The sequence below is a fragment of the Schistocerca gregaria genome, chromosome 5 (genome assembly GCF_023897955.1).
Source record: "Schistocerca gregaria isolate iqSchGreg1 chromosome 5, iqSchGreg1.2, whole genome shotgun sequence".
NCBI lineage: Eukaryota > Metazoa > Arthropoda > Insecta > Orthoptera > Acrididae > Schistocerca > Schistocerca gregaria.
Window position 1 is genome coordinate 427,160,962 of NC_064924.1, and position 18,560 is coordinate 427,179,521.

General features: G+C 36.8%; 1 protein-coding gene across 1 annotated transcript in view; it reads right to left on the reverse strand.

Annotated features, from left to right (window-relative positions):
* The window catches only part of LOC126273186 (murinoglobulin-2-like), a 261,930-nt gene that overhangs the window by 49,121 nt on the left and 194,249 nt on the right, over nucleotides 1-18,560 (reverse strand). The window contains exons 22-25 of the mRNA XM_049976703.1: nucleotides 17,552-17,706; nucleotides 13,925-14,137; nucleotides 13,496-13,730; nucleotides 3,731-3,903 (exon numbers count right to left, since the gene is read on the reverse strand). Coding sequence (XP_049832660.1) covers nucleotides 3,731-3,903; nucleotides 13,496-13,730; nucleotides 13,925-14,137; nucleotides 17,552-17,706 — 776 coding nt within the window. The remainder of the gene's footprint in view (nucleotides 1-3,730; nucleotides 3,904-13,495; nucleotides 13,731-13,924; nucleotides 14,138-17,551; nucleotides 17,707-18,560) is intronic.

An 18,560-nucleotide genomic window follows, 5' to 3' on the forward strand; every position in this document is an offset into this window, starting at 1 on the left:
AAATGACTAAACAAGGCCTTAAGACTTGATAGAATCTCTATTATACTGTATAGAGAACTCATGCTGAATTATCTCCACTTTTAACTATAATGTACTGTAAATGAACAAAAACCTGTGCCCAATAGTTAGAAGAAAGCACAGGTCACACCAGTCCACAAAACAACCATCTAGTATCTTTGACATCCATCTGTTGTAAAATCACAATCTGAGCTCAAGTGTAATCATACATGTCTAATAAAATGATCTCCTGCATACAATCAAGCATGGATTCTGGAAACATCAGTTTTCAATGGACCCCTTCTCTGTAATTTGATGCTGCACTCAGTTCTGACAAATCTCATATCTTGCTGTAGAGAAAAGATATCCTGGAAATTGATGCTGTGAAGGATGTAGACCAAACAAGAAATGAATTTTAAAAGTGGTTCACGCCACTTTATTTGCACTACACCATAACTGATGACCAGTTCCAGTTTTACAACCCACAGATTATACAGGTAAGGAGACACATATCTCTTCCTGTGCAAGAATATATGCAAGAAAAATCACTCCATTATTAACCACAGTCATGGTATTTATTCAATTTGACAGTTGCATAATATACAGTGACACTGATGTGAAAGTACCAGCGCACACAAAATTATTTGTAGTAAGATCAGCAGAATTGATAACACTGGCCAATAAATAACGGTGGTGGAATATCAGCACTTTGAAGTTACTTGATCACTATTTCACATGAGAAGTTATGTAGCAATATTATTTCATGTCTGCATACACTCTACATTAAATGACATATTTGTTATGAGCATGAACAGAAGCTTTTGGGGAGATTAGAGATTATACTCATGTCATCATCAAACATGAATGTAATGCATAATCTGACACACAGATATTGCCTTGCCTTGCCTGATGTGATCCAACATAGAGAGATGTTATCCATGTACTGTTTGGTCGCAGACTGGCAATTTTGGGGAGGGGTGGATATTTAAAGATAAGCATAAGAATATTAGATGCCTTCTAAAATTACATAATGATTTGAAATTTGCATAGGTTAGATTTTACTATTTTCCATGGATTTTAAGGCTTTACTTTTGTTTGGTCTATGAAATATGTTATAGATTAGCAATTCACAAAAGTACAGGAAACATTATTATTATGCATCTCCCGAAATGCCAATTTACAAGTATGGTATCCATCTTGAAATAAATATTTTATATTTCTAAATTATTCAAAATCCTATTTACTGACTGAATTAATTAGTGATAGGTGTTGTCTGATTAAGAAAAAATACAACAATGAAATTATACTGTCAAAGTTCAGAATCTTTCAGTTATGAAAGAAATAAAGTTGATTGAAATTTTGTGGGTCTAGATCTTTCATGTCAATTATTTTGTAAGTTAATAATTCCAGATAATTCCAAAAATGTTCTCAGAAAGTCAGGAATGTCTTTTTTCAAGTGTCTGATAACATTACCTCCTCTGCTGCTTATTAGCTCACAATGCCTTATGTTATACAATGTTGTATTAACTTCAGTTAGCTGTAACTTTTAATTATTTCAGATTTTGGTACAACGAACTGAATCATTGTAATCATGAATATAAATAAAAATAACTGAAATATATGTGTAACTGTGATTTTGCATAAATAACAATTTTGCATATTCCATACAGATTACCTAGTAATGTGCAACTGCATTATACACAGACTGAAAAGGAAGTTACTTTTTGGAGCGTAAAACATAAGAGGTGGATCAGATTTCAACTTGCTGCAATTCAAATTATGCAAAACCTAACTTGTACTTTTCTCACATGACAGATGAAAGTCATGGACCAATGTAACGATTTAGATAAAGTATTTCTTGACTTCTGAAAAGTGTTTCACTCAGTACCATATCGATGCTTATTAACAAGAGTACAGTCATGTAGATTATCAAACAAAGTTAGTGACTGAATTGAGGATTTCTTGGTATAAGATGGAGCATGCTATTTTTCACAAAGAATCACCAAAGCTCAGACAATACTAATAAGTAGCTTTAGGCTTTTTGCAAACAATGCAGTTATCTATAATGAAGTACTATCTGAAAAATCTGCACTGCGCATATGAGTACATTCAGCAAATCTTAATAAGATTTCAAAGTGGTGCAAAGTCTAGTAATGTATTTCTAAAAGTTCAGAAATGTTGACTATGCATTTCACAGAAAAATCCTAATATTCTATGGCTACAATATCAAAAAGTCACAACAGAAATCAATCAACTCATTCAAGTTATTGGATTAGCAATTTGTGGGGATATGAAATGGGAAGATCGTGAAGGCTGAGTCATAGATAAAACAGGTGGTGGATTTCAGTTCATTGGTGGGATACTGGGAAAATGCAATTAGTCTTAACTAACAAAACACATCTATGTCCCTTCCTAGTATACTGTTTAAATGTGTGTGACCCATACTTAATATGACTAACAGTGAGCAATGAATTTATCAAAAGAACAGCAGTGAGAAAATCACAGCTTCATTTGACCAAGGGGATAGCAGTGCCAAAATCCTGAGAAGCCTCAACTGACAGATGCTACAACACAGTAAACTACCCTGCTAAACCCCACTTTCCAAGTTTCAAGTACCAGTATTTAGTGACAAATCTAGGAATATAGTGTAGCCCTCTGTGAATTGCTCCCATAGGTGTTGTGAAGAAAAGACTAAGACTACAAAGAGTATATGGACTAGCATTTAAGCAGTCATTTTTCTCTCACTCCATTTGTGAATACAGGTATTTTTGTAGATTTATTGTATTTTTAAAGGAACAGTATCCACCATTTTTACAGAGGGAAATAAAATAGTGACCCTAAGAAAATATTTTAAAAAGCTATGGATCATGTATGAATATAAGGAAACTTTATGAGAAATTCACAGAAATCAAAGAAACACAATTTTGGAGATGTTAGGACACTCAGCTTAAGTTTACTTGAAGTTGGTAACATGATGAACTCTAAATGGGATTTTCTAACTGGCATTTCAGTTCCAGTTGGTTCTTTTGTAGCTCACATTTCATCTAGAACACTTCACAAAGATCATCATGAAAACCAGGTGGTGGACCGCCTGTACTAACTAAAAACTAAAGGTGTATTCTATCCTGTAGTCTACATCTTCTCTCTATAGTAGTTATCAGTAAGTGTAGTGCTTAGATTGAGGACATTTGAGGAGTGAACCATTAGCTACAAATGGGCTAATGTTTAGAGGCTGCCGGCCGCAGTGGTCTCGCGGTTCTAGGCGCGCAGTCCGGAACCGTGCAACTGCTACGGTCGCAGGTTCGAATCCTGCCTCGGGCATGGATGTGTGTGATGTCCTTAGGTTAGTTAGGTTTATGTAGTTCTAAGTTCTAGGGGACTGATGACCACAGCTGTTAAGTCCCACAGTGCTCAGAGCCATTTGAACCATTTTTGTTAGAGGCTGGATGCTAAACTTTTGACCACAACAACTTAACATATTAAACTCCAGTGAAAAGGCTAACACCTTTAGTTGCAATGTTATTATGACAGGAGATGTGCTACTATCTAAAAAACGCTGGGTTACTTAAAAATAAAAATATTGTAGAACATACACACAAGAAAATGGAGTGTCAGTGTAATATTTGCAATGTTTCAACATGTTCCTACAGTCAAGTCCATTAAAAAGATGTGTAATTTATTTACTCTCTTGGAAATAAAACTGTTACTTGTTACACTGTTCATAAATACTTACTTTAGATATAGTCATTTCTGGATGATAATAATCATAGAGTTTCACATTGGCTGGAGAGGGGTTTTCTATTTCCATTTCTTGCATTACCATAAAACTAATACACTGTCTTTTGTTGGAAACCTCTTCAAAGTAAAAATTCACTTTATTTATTTCTTCTTCCCACCTCTTCAAGGCTGGAAAAATATGATAAATAAGGAAGCTGGAAACAAATACTGTAAGTATTAACACCATTAAAAATACGGAAATTGTATGGTTAAAAAAGCTGTAATGTACCAATAAACACAGAAAGATGGAACTATCCACTTGTTTTTTGTACATTACGGATAGCTATATTTTTTTTCTTTCAGTTGAACATGTTTTGTAGAGAACTCATACAAGACTTTTGCGTAAAATGAAGAAAACTGCAACAGTTGTTGAATTAATTATTCATTGTTTATAACTAGTTTTAGAGTATTATAATTTCATCTACTGGTTGTAAACAATAAAATATTGTTAGTATTATATATTGTGGATCTTTACATTTTGTGAAAATGGACATGTACAGTTGCAGTTGTCCTACAAAAAGAAATCATATATGACAATTACACAAAACAGTTAATTTCTTGTTCAGGACTTATCTAATCAGTATTAACTTTTCAAGATATAATTTCTCAATCACTAACCATAATACTGTAGTTAAATTACTTGGAAAGAATATGCAAAAAGATATTTATGTAATTTAAGATGCTTCAAGAACACATGGAGATGGAAATTGCTGTGAAATAATAGATTGTTCTGACTAAAATGACATACCTTAGTAGAAAGCTCTCATCCCTCTCTTCCTAGTAAATATATGTTCTTTTCCTACAACTTAATGTTTAAAAAGTTATTAGTAATTAAAGTTTTTGTTTTCCAGAATATTCCATTCTTAACTGTTGATTATTTCCAAAATTCAGTCCCATAGTTTTGTAACCCTGACATTTCTAATCACAAAAATGCTCACTTTTACCAGGAAAATTTGTTAGTTGACTAATTATTTGTACTAGAAAATTTCATTTTTTTAGCCAGCTTTGACAGGTTCTTTGAATCTCCTTCGGAGTGTTCATAATATTCACAACACAGCTCTTACAGTTTTGTCAATATTCCAAATATCCAACAATTTGTTAAACAGACTTGCACCTTTGCTCATCATAATTTCCTTTCCACTGACATTGACCCCTTTCAGGTTAATATCAATAACACAATAACAGGTTTTGAAGTTTTGTTAATAAGCAAATCTATATCAAAAATATTATGAAAATTATAGATTGCTACTCACCATAAAGATGCAGACAGGAACAATAAAAAGACTGTTACTCATTTAGCTTTTGGCCAGTCTTTTTGTTGTGCCTGCCTGCAACTCAGTGTATCTTTACAGTGAGTAGCAATCTATACTTTTCATAATGTTGTTGATTTTTCTACTTGGACATTGTTTTAAGCACATCTATAAATAACTGTGCTGGATGATGCTTTAGTCAGTCCATGTTAAGCAGCCTACATGTTAACATCTTACAACTGCTAGCAATCAAAATGTACTACTAATTAGTTGGGCAGTCAGAGTCTAATAGTCAAACTAAAGAGTACTATGATTTGCAGTGACATAAAATTGGGTTAAAGGTATCAGATGTTATGTGAACATTATGTAACTATGAACCATATGTGTGTAAGTAGTATCTACACCGAAGACCCAAAGAAACTGGTACACCTACCTAATATCATGTAGAGCCCTGCGAGCACGCAGTAGTGCTGCAACACAGTGTGACATGGACTTAACTAATGACTGAAGCAGTGCTGTAGGGAACTGTTACCATGAATCCTGCAGGGCTGTCCATAAATCCGTAAGGGTACGAGGGCATGGAGATCTCTTCTGAACAGCATGTTGCAAGACATCCCAGATATGCTCAATAATGTTCATACCTGGGGAGTTCAGTGGCCATCATAAGTGTTTAAACTCAGAAGTGTGTTCCTGGAGCCACTCTGTAGCAATTCTGTACGTGTGGGGTGCCATATTGTCCTGGTGGAATTTCCCAAGTCCATCAAAATGCACAATGGACATTAATGGATGCAGGTGATCAGATGGGATGCTTGCTTACACATCACATGTCAAGAGTTATATCTAGACATGTCAGTGGTCTAATTTCACTCCAACTGCACATGCCAAGCACCATTAAGAGCCTCCACCAGCTTGAACAATACCCTGCTGACATGCATGGTCCATGGATTCGTGCGGTTGTCTCCATACCCGTACAGGTCCATCCAGCGCAATACAATTTGAAACAAGACTTGTCTGACCAGTCATCAACAGTCCAATGCCAGTGTTAATGGGCCCAGGTAAGGTGTAAAGCTTTGTGTTGCGGATTCATCAAGGGTGCACAAGCAGGCCTTCAGCTCCGAAATCTGTAGCAGCTTGTGGAAGTGTTATATTTTTGTCACGTTGAATGATTCTCTTCAGTCATCACTGGTCCCATTTTTGCAGGATCTTTTTACGGCCACAGCAATGTCAGAGATTTGATGTTTTACTGGATTCCTGGTATTCATGGTACACTTGTGATATAGTCATTAGGGAAAACCTCCACTTCATCACTACCTTGGAGATGCTGTGTTCCATCGCGCGTGCACCAACTACAACAACCACGTTCAGGCTCACTTAAATCTTGATAATCTGCCATTGTAGCAGCAGTACCTGATCTAATAACTACACCAGACAACTGTTGTCCTATATTGGCATTGCCAACCACAACACCGCATTCTGCCTGTTTACATATCTCTGTATTTGAATATGCATGCCTATGCCAGTTTCTTTGGAGCTTCAGTGTATATGCACCACATCCATGTAACTATGATATAATCTGACACAAATGAAATCTGAAATTGTTTGTTGATGCATGTAGATTCATGATCTGGTACAAATATTGAGACTCCTGACTGTTAAATACCTTACCATTATAAAATCAGGACTGTTTTTCAATAAATGTGAAGAAATTGAAAGAGATTTTTGTGCTGCAGTTGTAGTGTTTTGGTATATTGTAAACATCCCATCACACCATCGGAAAGCTGCCAACAAGATATGCTTGTGAGTAAATTGAATAAGGATAAATGTAGTAGGAAAGGGAAACTTTGTGTTTTCCTTTCTTGTATGCAGTGAATGTGGATCAGTGGTGGAGCCGGTGAGAAGGGGACCAGTAAAAATGGTATTAAAACCACTAGTCATCTGTGAGTATTTGTGCCACAGTGCAAGAATTGCCTGAATATGAGAGCCATGGAGTAAATGACATATCAACATGGGTGTAATTAACAATTGGAGATTGGTAGTTGTTTTTCTGGTTTTTCTTTCAGGTCCTACGGTATGCATGTACAGACATTTTAATGTACTCAAGAGAGTGGTATTACCCTAGCAATTGTTAGCTGTGCTGTGAAAAGTAATAGTGAAAATGTTGGGCAAAATATACCACTCCAGAATGATATTTTCACTCTGCAGCAGAGTGTGTGCTGATATGAAACTTCCTGGCAGATTAAAATTGTGTGCCGGACCAAGACTCGAACTCAGGACCTTTGCCTTTCCCGGGCAAGTGCTCTACCATCTGCACTACCCAAGCTCGACTCACACTCCATCCTCACAGCTTTACTTGCACCAGTACTTCATCTCCAACTTTCCAAGCTTCACAGAAGCTCTCCTGCGAACCTTGCAGAACTAGCACCCCTGGAAGAAAGGATATTGCGGAGACATGGCTTAGCCACAGCCTGGGGGATGTTTCCAGAATGAGATTTTCACTCTGCAGTGGATGTGAGCTGATATGAAACTTCCTGGCAGATTAAAACTATGTGCCAGACTGAGACTCAAACTCGGGACCTTTGCCTTTTGCAGGCAAGTGCTCTACCATCTGAGCAACCTAAGCATGAGTCATGCCCTGTTCTCACAGCAAAGGTCCAGAGTTCGAGTCTCGTTCCGGCACACAGTTTTAATCTGCCAGGAAGTTTCTTATCAGTGCACACTCCGCTGCAGAGAAAATCTCATTCTGGAAACATCCCCCAGGCTGTGGCTAAGCCATGTCTCCACATTATCCTCTCTTCCAGGGGTGCTATTTCTGTAAGGTTCACAGGAGAGATTATGATAAGTTTGGAAAGTAGGAGACGAGGTACTGGTGGAAGTAAAGCTGTGAGGACAGGGCGTGAGTCATGCTTGGGTAGCTCAGACGGTAGAGCACTTGCCCTTGAAAGGCAAAGGTCCCGAGTTCGAGTCTCGAGCTAGCACACAATTTTAATCTGCCAGGAAGTTTCAAAATATACCAATGTTTGTGAGAAGTGTGGCTATTTGTTTAGTAGCACAGTAGAGAGAACTTGCAGAAGCATTTCAGGAATCTTCACTGTGGGAGGATCGACAGGGAAGTGGCACAGAAGGATCAAGACCCCAAAAAATTACTCTGAGAAGAGAGGATAAAGGTAATACTACATTCACCTGATGGTGTATAGGAGTCGGCAAAATATTGCCCTGTTATATTGACCAGGATGCAACTTCCCACTAGTGCCAATATAAGACCCACCACAAATCTTACAAAGTAAACAACAGCGGGGAAAAGAAGTAAAAATACACCCCACAGTGTAGTGTATGTTCCTTAACAAATGTCAGTTCGACCTATAAATAGCAGGACCATGATACAAAACACTAATGTGATATGAGATCACAAAGAGCAGATAACCAGATCAAGAAGTTACAGCTTTTCACATAGAAGGTGGTATAAATTTTAATTATATGGTTGTTGAACAAAGAAGAATACACAAAGTACAATTTGTTGCAAAAGTGGTGGATGAAAGCACTATGAGGAATAGTTGCATCAAACAGTTTTCCAGTACGGTAATTTTACTACATGATCACAATAAAGAGGACTGGTGAAGGGCATATGTAGAATGTGGCAATTATAACAAATATGTGAGATGATTTGTCAACAATAAAACACTGGGTTTGTATGTGGGAGAGTGGTCATGTAAAGCACCATCTGTCCATCAAGAAGTAGAATTTCCCTGTTTCCCTAAATCACTTAAAACAAATGCTGGAATGGTTTCCTTGAAAGGGCATAGCCAATTCTCTTTATGATCCTTCCTCAATCTGAGCTTTGCTCCACTTATTTTGTACCTAGCTTCCTTCTTAGTCAAAAATACCATTTTCGAAGAGTGCTCCAAGGTTCCAGATAGATCATTTACATAGGTAAAAAACAAAAACCTGATTTTTAGAACATCTTTATCACTTCCATATGACTCACCTGGTCAGATAAACCATTTGCTATGGGCATGCATCTACTTCATGAAATACAGTTGCACTTAGAAATAAATTATCAACTGCTGTTGTACTACATTCCTGTATTTTCACTGGAAATTTTACTGTGGATATCAATCCAACTGGACACCAGCTACTCTATGTACACTTAATCAGAGCCATCTGAGATAAAATCCATATTAAAATCTCCACACATTTTCCAGTTACTTCTACTGTGTTTATTATTTCCCTCTCTAATTGCACAATGAAGATTAAAACATTTGCTATTGGAGATCTGAACACCGCCAGAATCAGTGCATTGTGTTGTCTGGGGCTTTATTCTAATCTTTGTGTTTGTAATCATCCCCTCTTACCTAATAATACATTCACAGTAATGTTGTACCAACTTTTATCTCTACATGTGTATCTTTTCAGTTTCTGTGGCTTCCTATGATTTTCTGTTCTGTGGAACACACCTGTAGAAATCCCTTTAGATTTTCCAGTTTTCCAGCATGCTTGTAACACGCTTTTATGTTCTAGTGGAAAAGTCCGCATATATTATGATTTTTGCCATCTGTACAGCCAAAGCTGCCATTTTTTTGTTTCTACAATCAGTGTTTCAATTGTCTATAGGTATGCAGCAGGTCTGTTTTTCAGAAGAATCCCCTGTTTAATTTATAAATGTTGCAAGAATTAGCTAAATGTCAGGTTACTAAACATTTTTAACAAAAGATTGCATTTTGTGTTTGTGATTTAATTGGCATTCAGGCACAGATTGGGATTGGGTCAAGTTTTGTTTGCTAAAAAATGTAAAGTCAATAAACATTTTAGTAAAATATGGTAATATAATTAGTTATTTTTAATTCACTGCCTCCCTTGTCTAGTGATTAACAATGCTCACTACTAACAAGGAGGCCCTAGGTTTGATTCTGGTGACCACCTCATTTATTTTTCAATTCTGGAAATGTCTGGACATGGGTGCACTAAGTTTCATGAGAGCAAGAGAAAATCTGATTGATAAGATAAGCACCAAAACTGGCACACACAATGAAGAGTGGAGAAAAACAGAAAGGCTTGCATGAAGATAGTAACCACTTGACTACATATTCTACATTGATGAAAACCTTGTAACTGCTCTTTATAAAATATTAACTGCTTTTTTTACTACAATACAACAGTACTTAGCTTTGTTGTTCTTAAAAGACATATATTATGAATATCTGACATTTAATTGCTGTAAATACATGTATTCTGACACTTATAAAACTGCTAAAATACTGAAACTAATCTTCTAATTAACTATTACTTCCACAGCAGCAGTTTAATTACTAAAATATCAAACTCTGTTGTGCTTGTAATTTTCAATTTTCCTTTCAACACTGCTCCTGCCAAATACAGTTTCAATTTAGTCAGACCATTCTACTACTCTTCCCCTAGAACTGCTATATTCTATTTCTACTTCATTTCAAGGAACAATTCAAATTTGTTTTCTTGAAAATTTTAACGTGGCCTAGTTGTTCCTCAATTTTCACTTCCAGTCCTTTAACCCATGAATATTCAAAATTTCTAGAATAGTAGGAGTGGCATAAATCTCTGTCGCCTTCATCTCTGTCTCTGTCTACAATTCACTTGGCAGCTTCAAAGATTTCACAAATTATTATTTCCCTAAACCCCAATCTGGCATAGCCAGATTGGCTCATCTACTATAACATCAACATGTAACCATGAAGTAGTAACAGCAAGGACTGAGGTAAAGGCAAGGGAAGACAGGTATGAAATTCTAAGACTGGAGAAAAACACTATTAATCTCATAAAATTTGATTCAGCAGAAGAAGGTCTGGCAAAAACAATTTTTCAACTGTACAAGAAGTTGGTAGCTCAAATAAGAGTAATGGTCCATTTAGAAAGTTTTGTGATAAAACTAGAAATTTCCTCAAATTGAGAGGGAAAGTTAAAATTCAATCTGATAATATGTATGAGGCCAAACTAAGATCAACTTTAGGGAACAACACAAGTTTAAATCAAGCTGAACAGAAGTTCGTGACTGACCAGAAGTAGGTTATTACAATAGATGAAGACAATGGTAGACTTACTGATAAGAAAAGAATTTATCTGGACATACTTTGTTGGCAAGCCAAATACGCTATTGACACTTAAAAAAGGGCATTGCCCCTAATTATGATGCATTGTCTGTTTATATTTTGAAGTATTCTGCACTTGTTAAAAAACTTTACTTCCATCTGCTGACTGTGCATTAATTGCAGCCTCATGGAAGAGAGCAATGATAACAGTGCCCCACAACCCCAAGAAAGAAACATTAACAACATGAATACTATTGTCCCATAAGCCACATCCATACTTTGTACAGAGTTAAATCATATCAGTCCCATCCTTGACACATCTCAACCTTCTGAGCACACTGGATTTTGCAGCATCATCAATGTGCTAGATCATATTTTTATTCTCTGGGAAGTGATAAGCAAAGCAAACAAATACTAGATGCCTCTGTGCACAGTGTTTTATGGACTCTCTTTTTCTTTTTACGAGCCCACCAATTGTGAATGGTTTTTTGTGTTGCTGGAGGACTGAAATGCCTCTTAGCTGCTCTGTTTCCATGTTCTTCTGCATATGCTATTACTTTCAGTTTATAGCCCGCATCATATGCATTCACTGACACTATAGACTTCAAAGGTGCATCATAGGCTAGATAGTGCTCTGTATTTCTGACAGCAAGTGTGAGGGAAACAATGTTAGAGAGCTTGTGAATCCCAGCAACTCACATTTGTTGCATTGGTGTACTGCTGCTGCCAGTTGCGTCCAGTGTTGCCATACAGAAATAAGTTTCCAACAGCATCAAATATATGACCATGTTTAAGACTGGCAGTAATTTGACATCAGACACTAGACATTTTTATTTTAAGTTCAAATACAAGATGAATCTTGATTTTGGATGCAATTTTTCAAAGAAAAAAGTGCATCTCATGGTCCATAAAATATGGTAAAGATTTCATAGCTTTTGAAAAGGCCTTTGTTTCAGTTAGCCATTGTGCTGTCATGCAAGTCTTAGCTACGCAAAGGGTGGAGATGACCTATGTTAAAATTCTGTACCAAACACACAAAACTTCTACAGCTTTTTTTAGTGTCAGGGAATCAACATGGCTGTTTTCAGTTTACAGAGATGTGAAACAAGATTATCCCATCTCTTGTAAGGTGTTCTCTGCCATCCTGGAACTGTCAATATCAAAATTTAACTGAGAAGAAAAAGGAATTAGAATCTGTGGGAAGAGACTTTACTACCTGAGATTTGCAGATGATATTGTACTATTGGCAAATGACTGAATAACTACAGACATTGGTGTCAGATCTCACCTCAGAATGTCAGGTATCTTTTCATTGAAAGTACCACCAAACAATAGAAAAGTTTTGTCTAATAAATAAATCATTGCCAAAAGACTTACAACTCAAAAACACACTGCTGAACATTATCATAGAATATATGTATCTTGGGAATCTTGTAAATATGATGGGAGACATAAGATCGGATGCATTTTGATGCCTCAAGCTAGGGTGACAAACATTTGGAAGACATTCAACCAGATCAAACCTGGCAGTAAAACTAGGGGGAAAAACTGGTTTTCAAATGGTTCATCCTCCCACAATTGACTAATGGATGTGATTCCTAGACACTTCAAGAACATACAAGCAGAAGCATAGAACAGCACAGCAAGGCATGGAAAAGTCTACTCTGGGATTTACAGTGAAAGAAGAAAAAAGATAGAAGACACCACATCAATTACCAATGTTAAGGACATCCTGAAGAATGAAAAAGGCAGTGCTGGAATGGAGTCCATGGGAAACACAGAGACTCTGCGAGGAAGATCACCAGACTGATGTAAAACAAGAGCCATGGAAGATGACTGGAGTAAACTGGCTTGTGGAAGAAGTAGTAACAGACATACCTGAGATTTGTACTTGGAGAGGCAACATTGTTGAATGATAGAAATGGCTCATGATGATGATGTCTCTTCTGAATATTTAGGTTAAATTTTAATTTTCCAGGCTTCGCTATTTCACTTTGCAATGTTCACAAATCTGAGAATTTAGAGATGCATTTAATATCAAATTCTACAACTCTACTTTCAGTCACTTAACTGAGAAATTATATTAATATTAAAAGAACCTGCTATATTAGGCCTATGCCTTGATTAAAATCACAGTTTCACTGAAAGTACAAACTACTGAAAAACACAAAAGCACATAAATGGTTTCTGTTTGATGCTCATTCTTGTATGGTCATCTTTTACAGAGTTACAACTACACTGAAACTAACTTAGAAATTACTGTAATATTTTCGTACCCCATTTTTATTTATGATATTCAAGTTAATGTTTTACGTATGGAGAATTATATCAGTCTGTAATCAAAATAATTGCTTTATGAGATCAGTGTGACTACGAGCTAAACTTAATATGATAATTTAATGTTGTCACACATACTTGTAGTTTTCTCATTTGATAATCTTTGTAGTGAGGCTCTATTTGGAGCATATCCTGTGACCATGGAAACTTCCACAACTGCCATATTCGATGTCTGATGTGTCAATTTGTATCGAAGACATACTTCAAGTCTTTGTACTGTACACAAGTCTACAGATGCAACAGGTCCTGTTTCCACATCAAGCTCAAATACATCACTGCCAGTTGGTGTTTTCACATTGTACTGAAGTGAGGCCTGTAAAAGTTGTGGCACAGCAGCATTGTAAGGTAGTAAAGTAACAAGTATCTCAAATACACAGTAGTATATACCTTCCATTTTATCTGTAATTTACTATGACATATTCAATTTCCTCAATATGAAATTATTCAAAGAAGACTGTATCCCAAACTTCAAATGAAGTTGTATATACAGCTTAGCTATGTTGTTACCTGCACTAATGCACACCCATGACCATACGCTTCAATAACAACTCCTGTTGGCAGGACTGGTATGTATTGTTGTTTCTGTAACATTCGGTCCTGTTTGCTGATATGAAATCTATGATCCATTTCAGTTGCCATCACTCTTAGTGTAACATCTGTAGCACTTGCTGGCATTGACATAGCAAATTTTGCAAGAGCTTCCAGTGCAACAATTGTATCCTGAAACATAATTATTTTAACACAACACAGGGTAGATAAAAATCTCACATCATATAAAAATAAGCAAAACCTTTCATTCAGTTTTTTGGATAAATGTGCAGGAATGAATCAAAAACATAAGAAGAGAGTAGTAACATTTCTTAGCTGAAAAATTATTTTGGAAAACAGATAATATAGCTGTATACAGTGAACAACGAGGGAAATTTATATACTGTATAGTGAGAATAACACAAGGATCCAGAAAGTTGAGAGGGTGTTTGTCAAATATATAACTCAAAATAACTGAAGAGTGTTCAGAAAATTTAGTAGTTACGAGATACGATAAATTTGTCAGACATAAGAAGTTTCAGGAATATTGCATATGCCAAAGTAACGAAAATTATGTGTGAACACGTTTTTTGTACAACTAAAATATAAAAAGTATACATGACACAGCAATGCCAGATAAAAATCAGAAGAACATTGAAGACCCCACTTATTTAAAAGAGAACTAAAAGTGAATTAATAACCAACAATTAATGTAGCATTGACAACTAGCTGATTTATTTTCACTAAGTTAGCAGTGTTGTCTCTGTTTTCATTTACAAACACATGCATTTAAGGCACTCCTGTAAGTACATCAGCAGAATGAACATTTAGTGGCTGTCATTCATATAATGTCTCCAAAAAAATTGTTCACACAAGAGATTTGTCTCATTTGTTATTTTGCCTGTAATATTCCATTGTTGAACTTCCACAATAATGATTAGTCCATGGGTCAGTTTGATGGAATTAAAGTCACTCTTAATGTGATTGTATGTTGGAAATTGTTTACAATTACAAGTCTTGAAGAGTAATGATGTGAGTGATGCTGTGCCACTACTATTCTCTGTGCATGCATGGTTTTTCACCATTCCAGTTGCACACAGGGACTGTACTAAGATTTTACACAGGAACTTATATCCAGAAATAGATCATGTCCACATAACAATAAAAGCAAAGTACGCCCACATTTTTACATGACAATCATCCACCTTTGACTTTCAATAAAAAAAAGTGTAATATGACAACTCAAGCTAGCTGATGAACCTGCAGATCCCTATTCCATATCCTCAGTCTGCCCACAAAGATGAAACATCAGCACAGCTTTTCCAAAATTCAAGTTAGCAACAAAAGACTGAGGAATGAACATTCATAATGTTCACCCATGCTCTTAAGTATATTTAGTAATAGATAGCCAGTGAAAACACTTATTTTCCTGCATCAGCAGAATCATAAGTGCACCAAGCACTTAAAATATAGTGGAGATGCTGAGTCACATACAGGATCAACAAAAATGCAAGTAAGCTTTCAGCCAAAAGGCCTTCTTCTGAATTAGAAAACATGTGAACACACATACACACAAATGCAACTAGCACCATATAACCACTGCCTCTGTTTGCCAAAGCCAGAGGCAGTGGTCATGTGGTGTGAGTTGCTTTTGCCTCTGTGTGTGTGTGTGTGTGTGTGTGTGTGTGTGTGTGTGTGTGTGTGTGTGTGTGTGTGAATTTTTCAATTCAGAGGAAGGCCTTTTGGCCAAATGCTTAGCAACCTTTTTGTTGTGCCTGTCTGTGAGTCGTCATCTCCACAACATGGTGAGTAGAAATCTAGGCTTCTCATAATATTGTCATTATACAATACTGTACTTTTCACTGTTTGATTTTGCCCAATATTTAAAAAACTGTTTCCCATTGAGGTATTACACCAAGCTGTTCTAACACTGCCCCCCCCCTCACCATGGGGCAAGGGCATCGTCAGCTCATCCAAGGGGCAAGAGCACCAACAGGCATCGCTAACTCACCCACTGAGCAGGCAGAAGTGAAATGGGGTAGGCTACACCTACCAGGTGATCCAGCTGCACCATACTCACACCTTATTCTGTCAGTATGTGTATGCAAGCTGTTTGCCCAATCCTGACCACAGGTACTTGGTTGAGTCATACAAATGCATAGGCTACAGCCCAGCTTACTGACTGTCCATGCCGGGCCCACCTTTGTCCACAGGCATCGGCAGTCACTCAAGCTGGATTCACATGCATTCTGCTATTGGATGGTCCTTGGTTAAAGGCAAAACTTCCTCAGTACTTTGACTAAGAAATTTCTGTAGCAGCTCTGCAACATACTTTCCTGCAGACTTAGAAAGGCACTCGGGCTTACATTTAGCGTGTGGCTAAGTTACACAGCTGCAGCATAAAATGCAATTTTGTAAGTTCAAATCACCATCACTTATTTGCTAATTGGAGACACAATCATTCAATGTGCTCCTCTTGAAGCAGTGCAATGAGAGGCACTAATGCTGCCAAATCCACAGCAGGATGAAGTAGGAGCAAACACTCAGACCACTGAGGCTACTTCTAAAACAGAAGGTGAAATATCTAGCTCATGAAAACTGCTCACATTCAGTCTCTGTGACAGCAGAAAATCTCACCAGATCTGTCTCAGCAGATCTCACATATCTAATAATGAGAAAATCACATACTTCTGTAGCAGATATGTGAGTACAGAAGGATAAGTAAGGCTGCCAGAACACAGGCAAACAGTAGCCTCACCACCAGTTTACAGATTTGTTAACATCAGTTCATGATAAAAAAACAAAAGAGGGTGTTATTCTCTTGTGGTCAGAGACTGACAACTGCTCAGTAGTTATTTCTGAAGCAGTGCAAGAACAAATATTCCAAGTGCTGTATCACAGACATTGAGTGTAGTCTAAATCTAGCATCTGACATGTCACTACTATTACTAGTCAGTAACAAACAGTGTCCAATGCGCTCAGCACACCAAGGGGTCCCACTGCTTCAACTGCAATATTTCTAATCTTACACCCTTTTGGACCTAATTCACAATGGTTACACAAGACTGTTCCTAGGCTCAGTACAGCTAGTTTTTGTGAATGTGTATTCATATTTTCTACATTTAGTCCCCATATGATGATGTTTGGTTTGTGGGGCGCTCAACTACAAGGTCATCAGTGCCAGTACAACGTCCCATGTTTTACACAGTTCCAGTTTTTGGTTACACAGTCCAATCAAGCCACTGTCATGAATGAGGACGGTGATGATGATGATGAGGAGGAGGAGGGGGAGGGGGAGGGGGAGGAGGAGGAGGAGGAGGAGGAGGAGGATGAAATGATGAGGACAACACAAACACCCAGTCCGCAGGCCAAGAAAATCCCCAACCCCGGCTGGAAATCAAACCCAGGACCCCTGATCCAAAAGCAGCAATGCTAGCCATTAGACCATGAACTGTGGACTAATCCCCATATCCTCCACATCTTCAGTTGTATCGCACCTAATAACTGTATTCTGGTATACTGTAGTAACAACTTATATCAATTTTTTGCATCTGACATTAAAGCAAACAAATTAAGTCACATAAAAATACAACATACAGAACTAACCTGTGTAGATATAAAACCTCCATTTATATTTCTATGTAGCGACAGCCACCTTATGGCTTTAAGGGCATTTATGTAATTATCTTCTCCACCAATCTTGAGCAAAGATAATACAGCATATGATGTTATCTCAACACTGAGACTTAGTGCTGAACTGCCTGTTTTAACAAAGAATGTTGATTACAGACAAAAATCAAACAATTGAAAATCCAGGATGGAATGTAACAATATTATGAAAAGGCTTATTATTTTGTCTATCTGCAACTCAGCATCTCGACTATATGGTGAGTGGCAACTTTTCTTCTCATAATACTGATTACAGTCAAATTATTTATAGGCAGTAAACAAAGCTCATCAATACAAACACACGTTCAACATCTTTTGAATGAACAATTTCAACTTGGTTAAGAGCAGTATATTCTTCAATGATTCTTTGTAGTATGTTTATGACAATATATACATATGTTTTCTGAACTTATTTAAGATTAATAATTCATTTTTGTGTGGAATTAAAGACTTTCCTGCTGATTCATCTAGGAGAAGGGGGAAATTTTAACCTATAAATATGTGGAATGACTAACCATACTCATATCATGAAATTTTAGTACGGGCACCAAAGACCTTGCTCTTGTGCACCCACACCGACATGACCGTTGTCTTTATCATCATTAAGGACCAGTTTTTTTTACATAATCCATACATAACTTCTTGTGATCATATCATAAGAGAGAACCAAATACGATGTGTTTCAAGACATGACATACTCCAATACAGAGATGTAGTTGTAATGACAGGCTTATGTTTTTCATAAAGAGATCTGTTATACCTTATTTACACTTGTCACCATACAAATATAGCACCAAAGCCACTATTTAGAAAATGAATAGCTTCTTTTATAATTATACTACCGACCTGCTGTTTATCTCCATGTCTTCAAACTTAGTCATTATATGAGTCACTATTATTGGAAGAAAACAGTTGTTATATACTACAGGGGTGGAGGCTTCTCCAA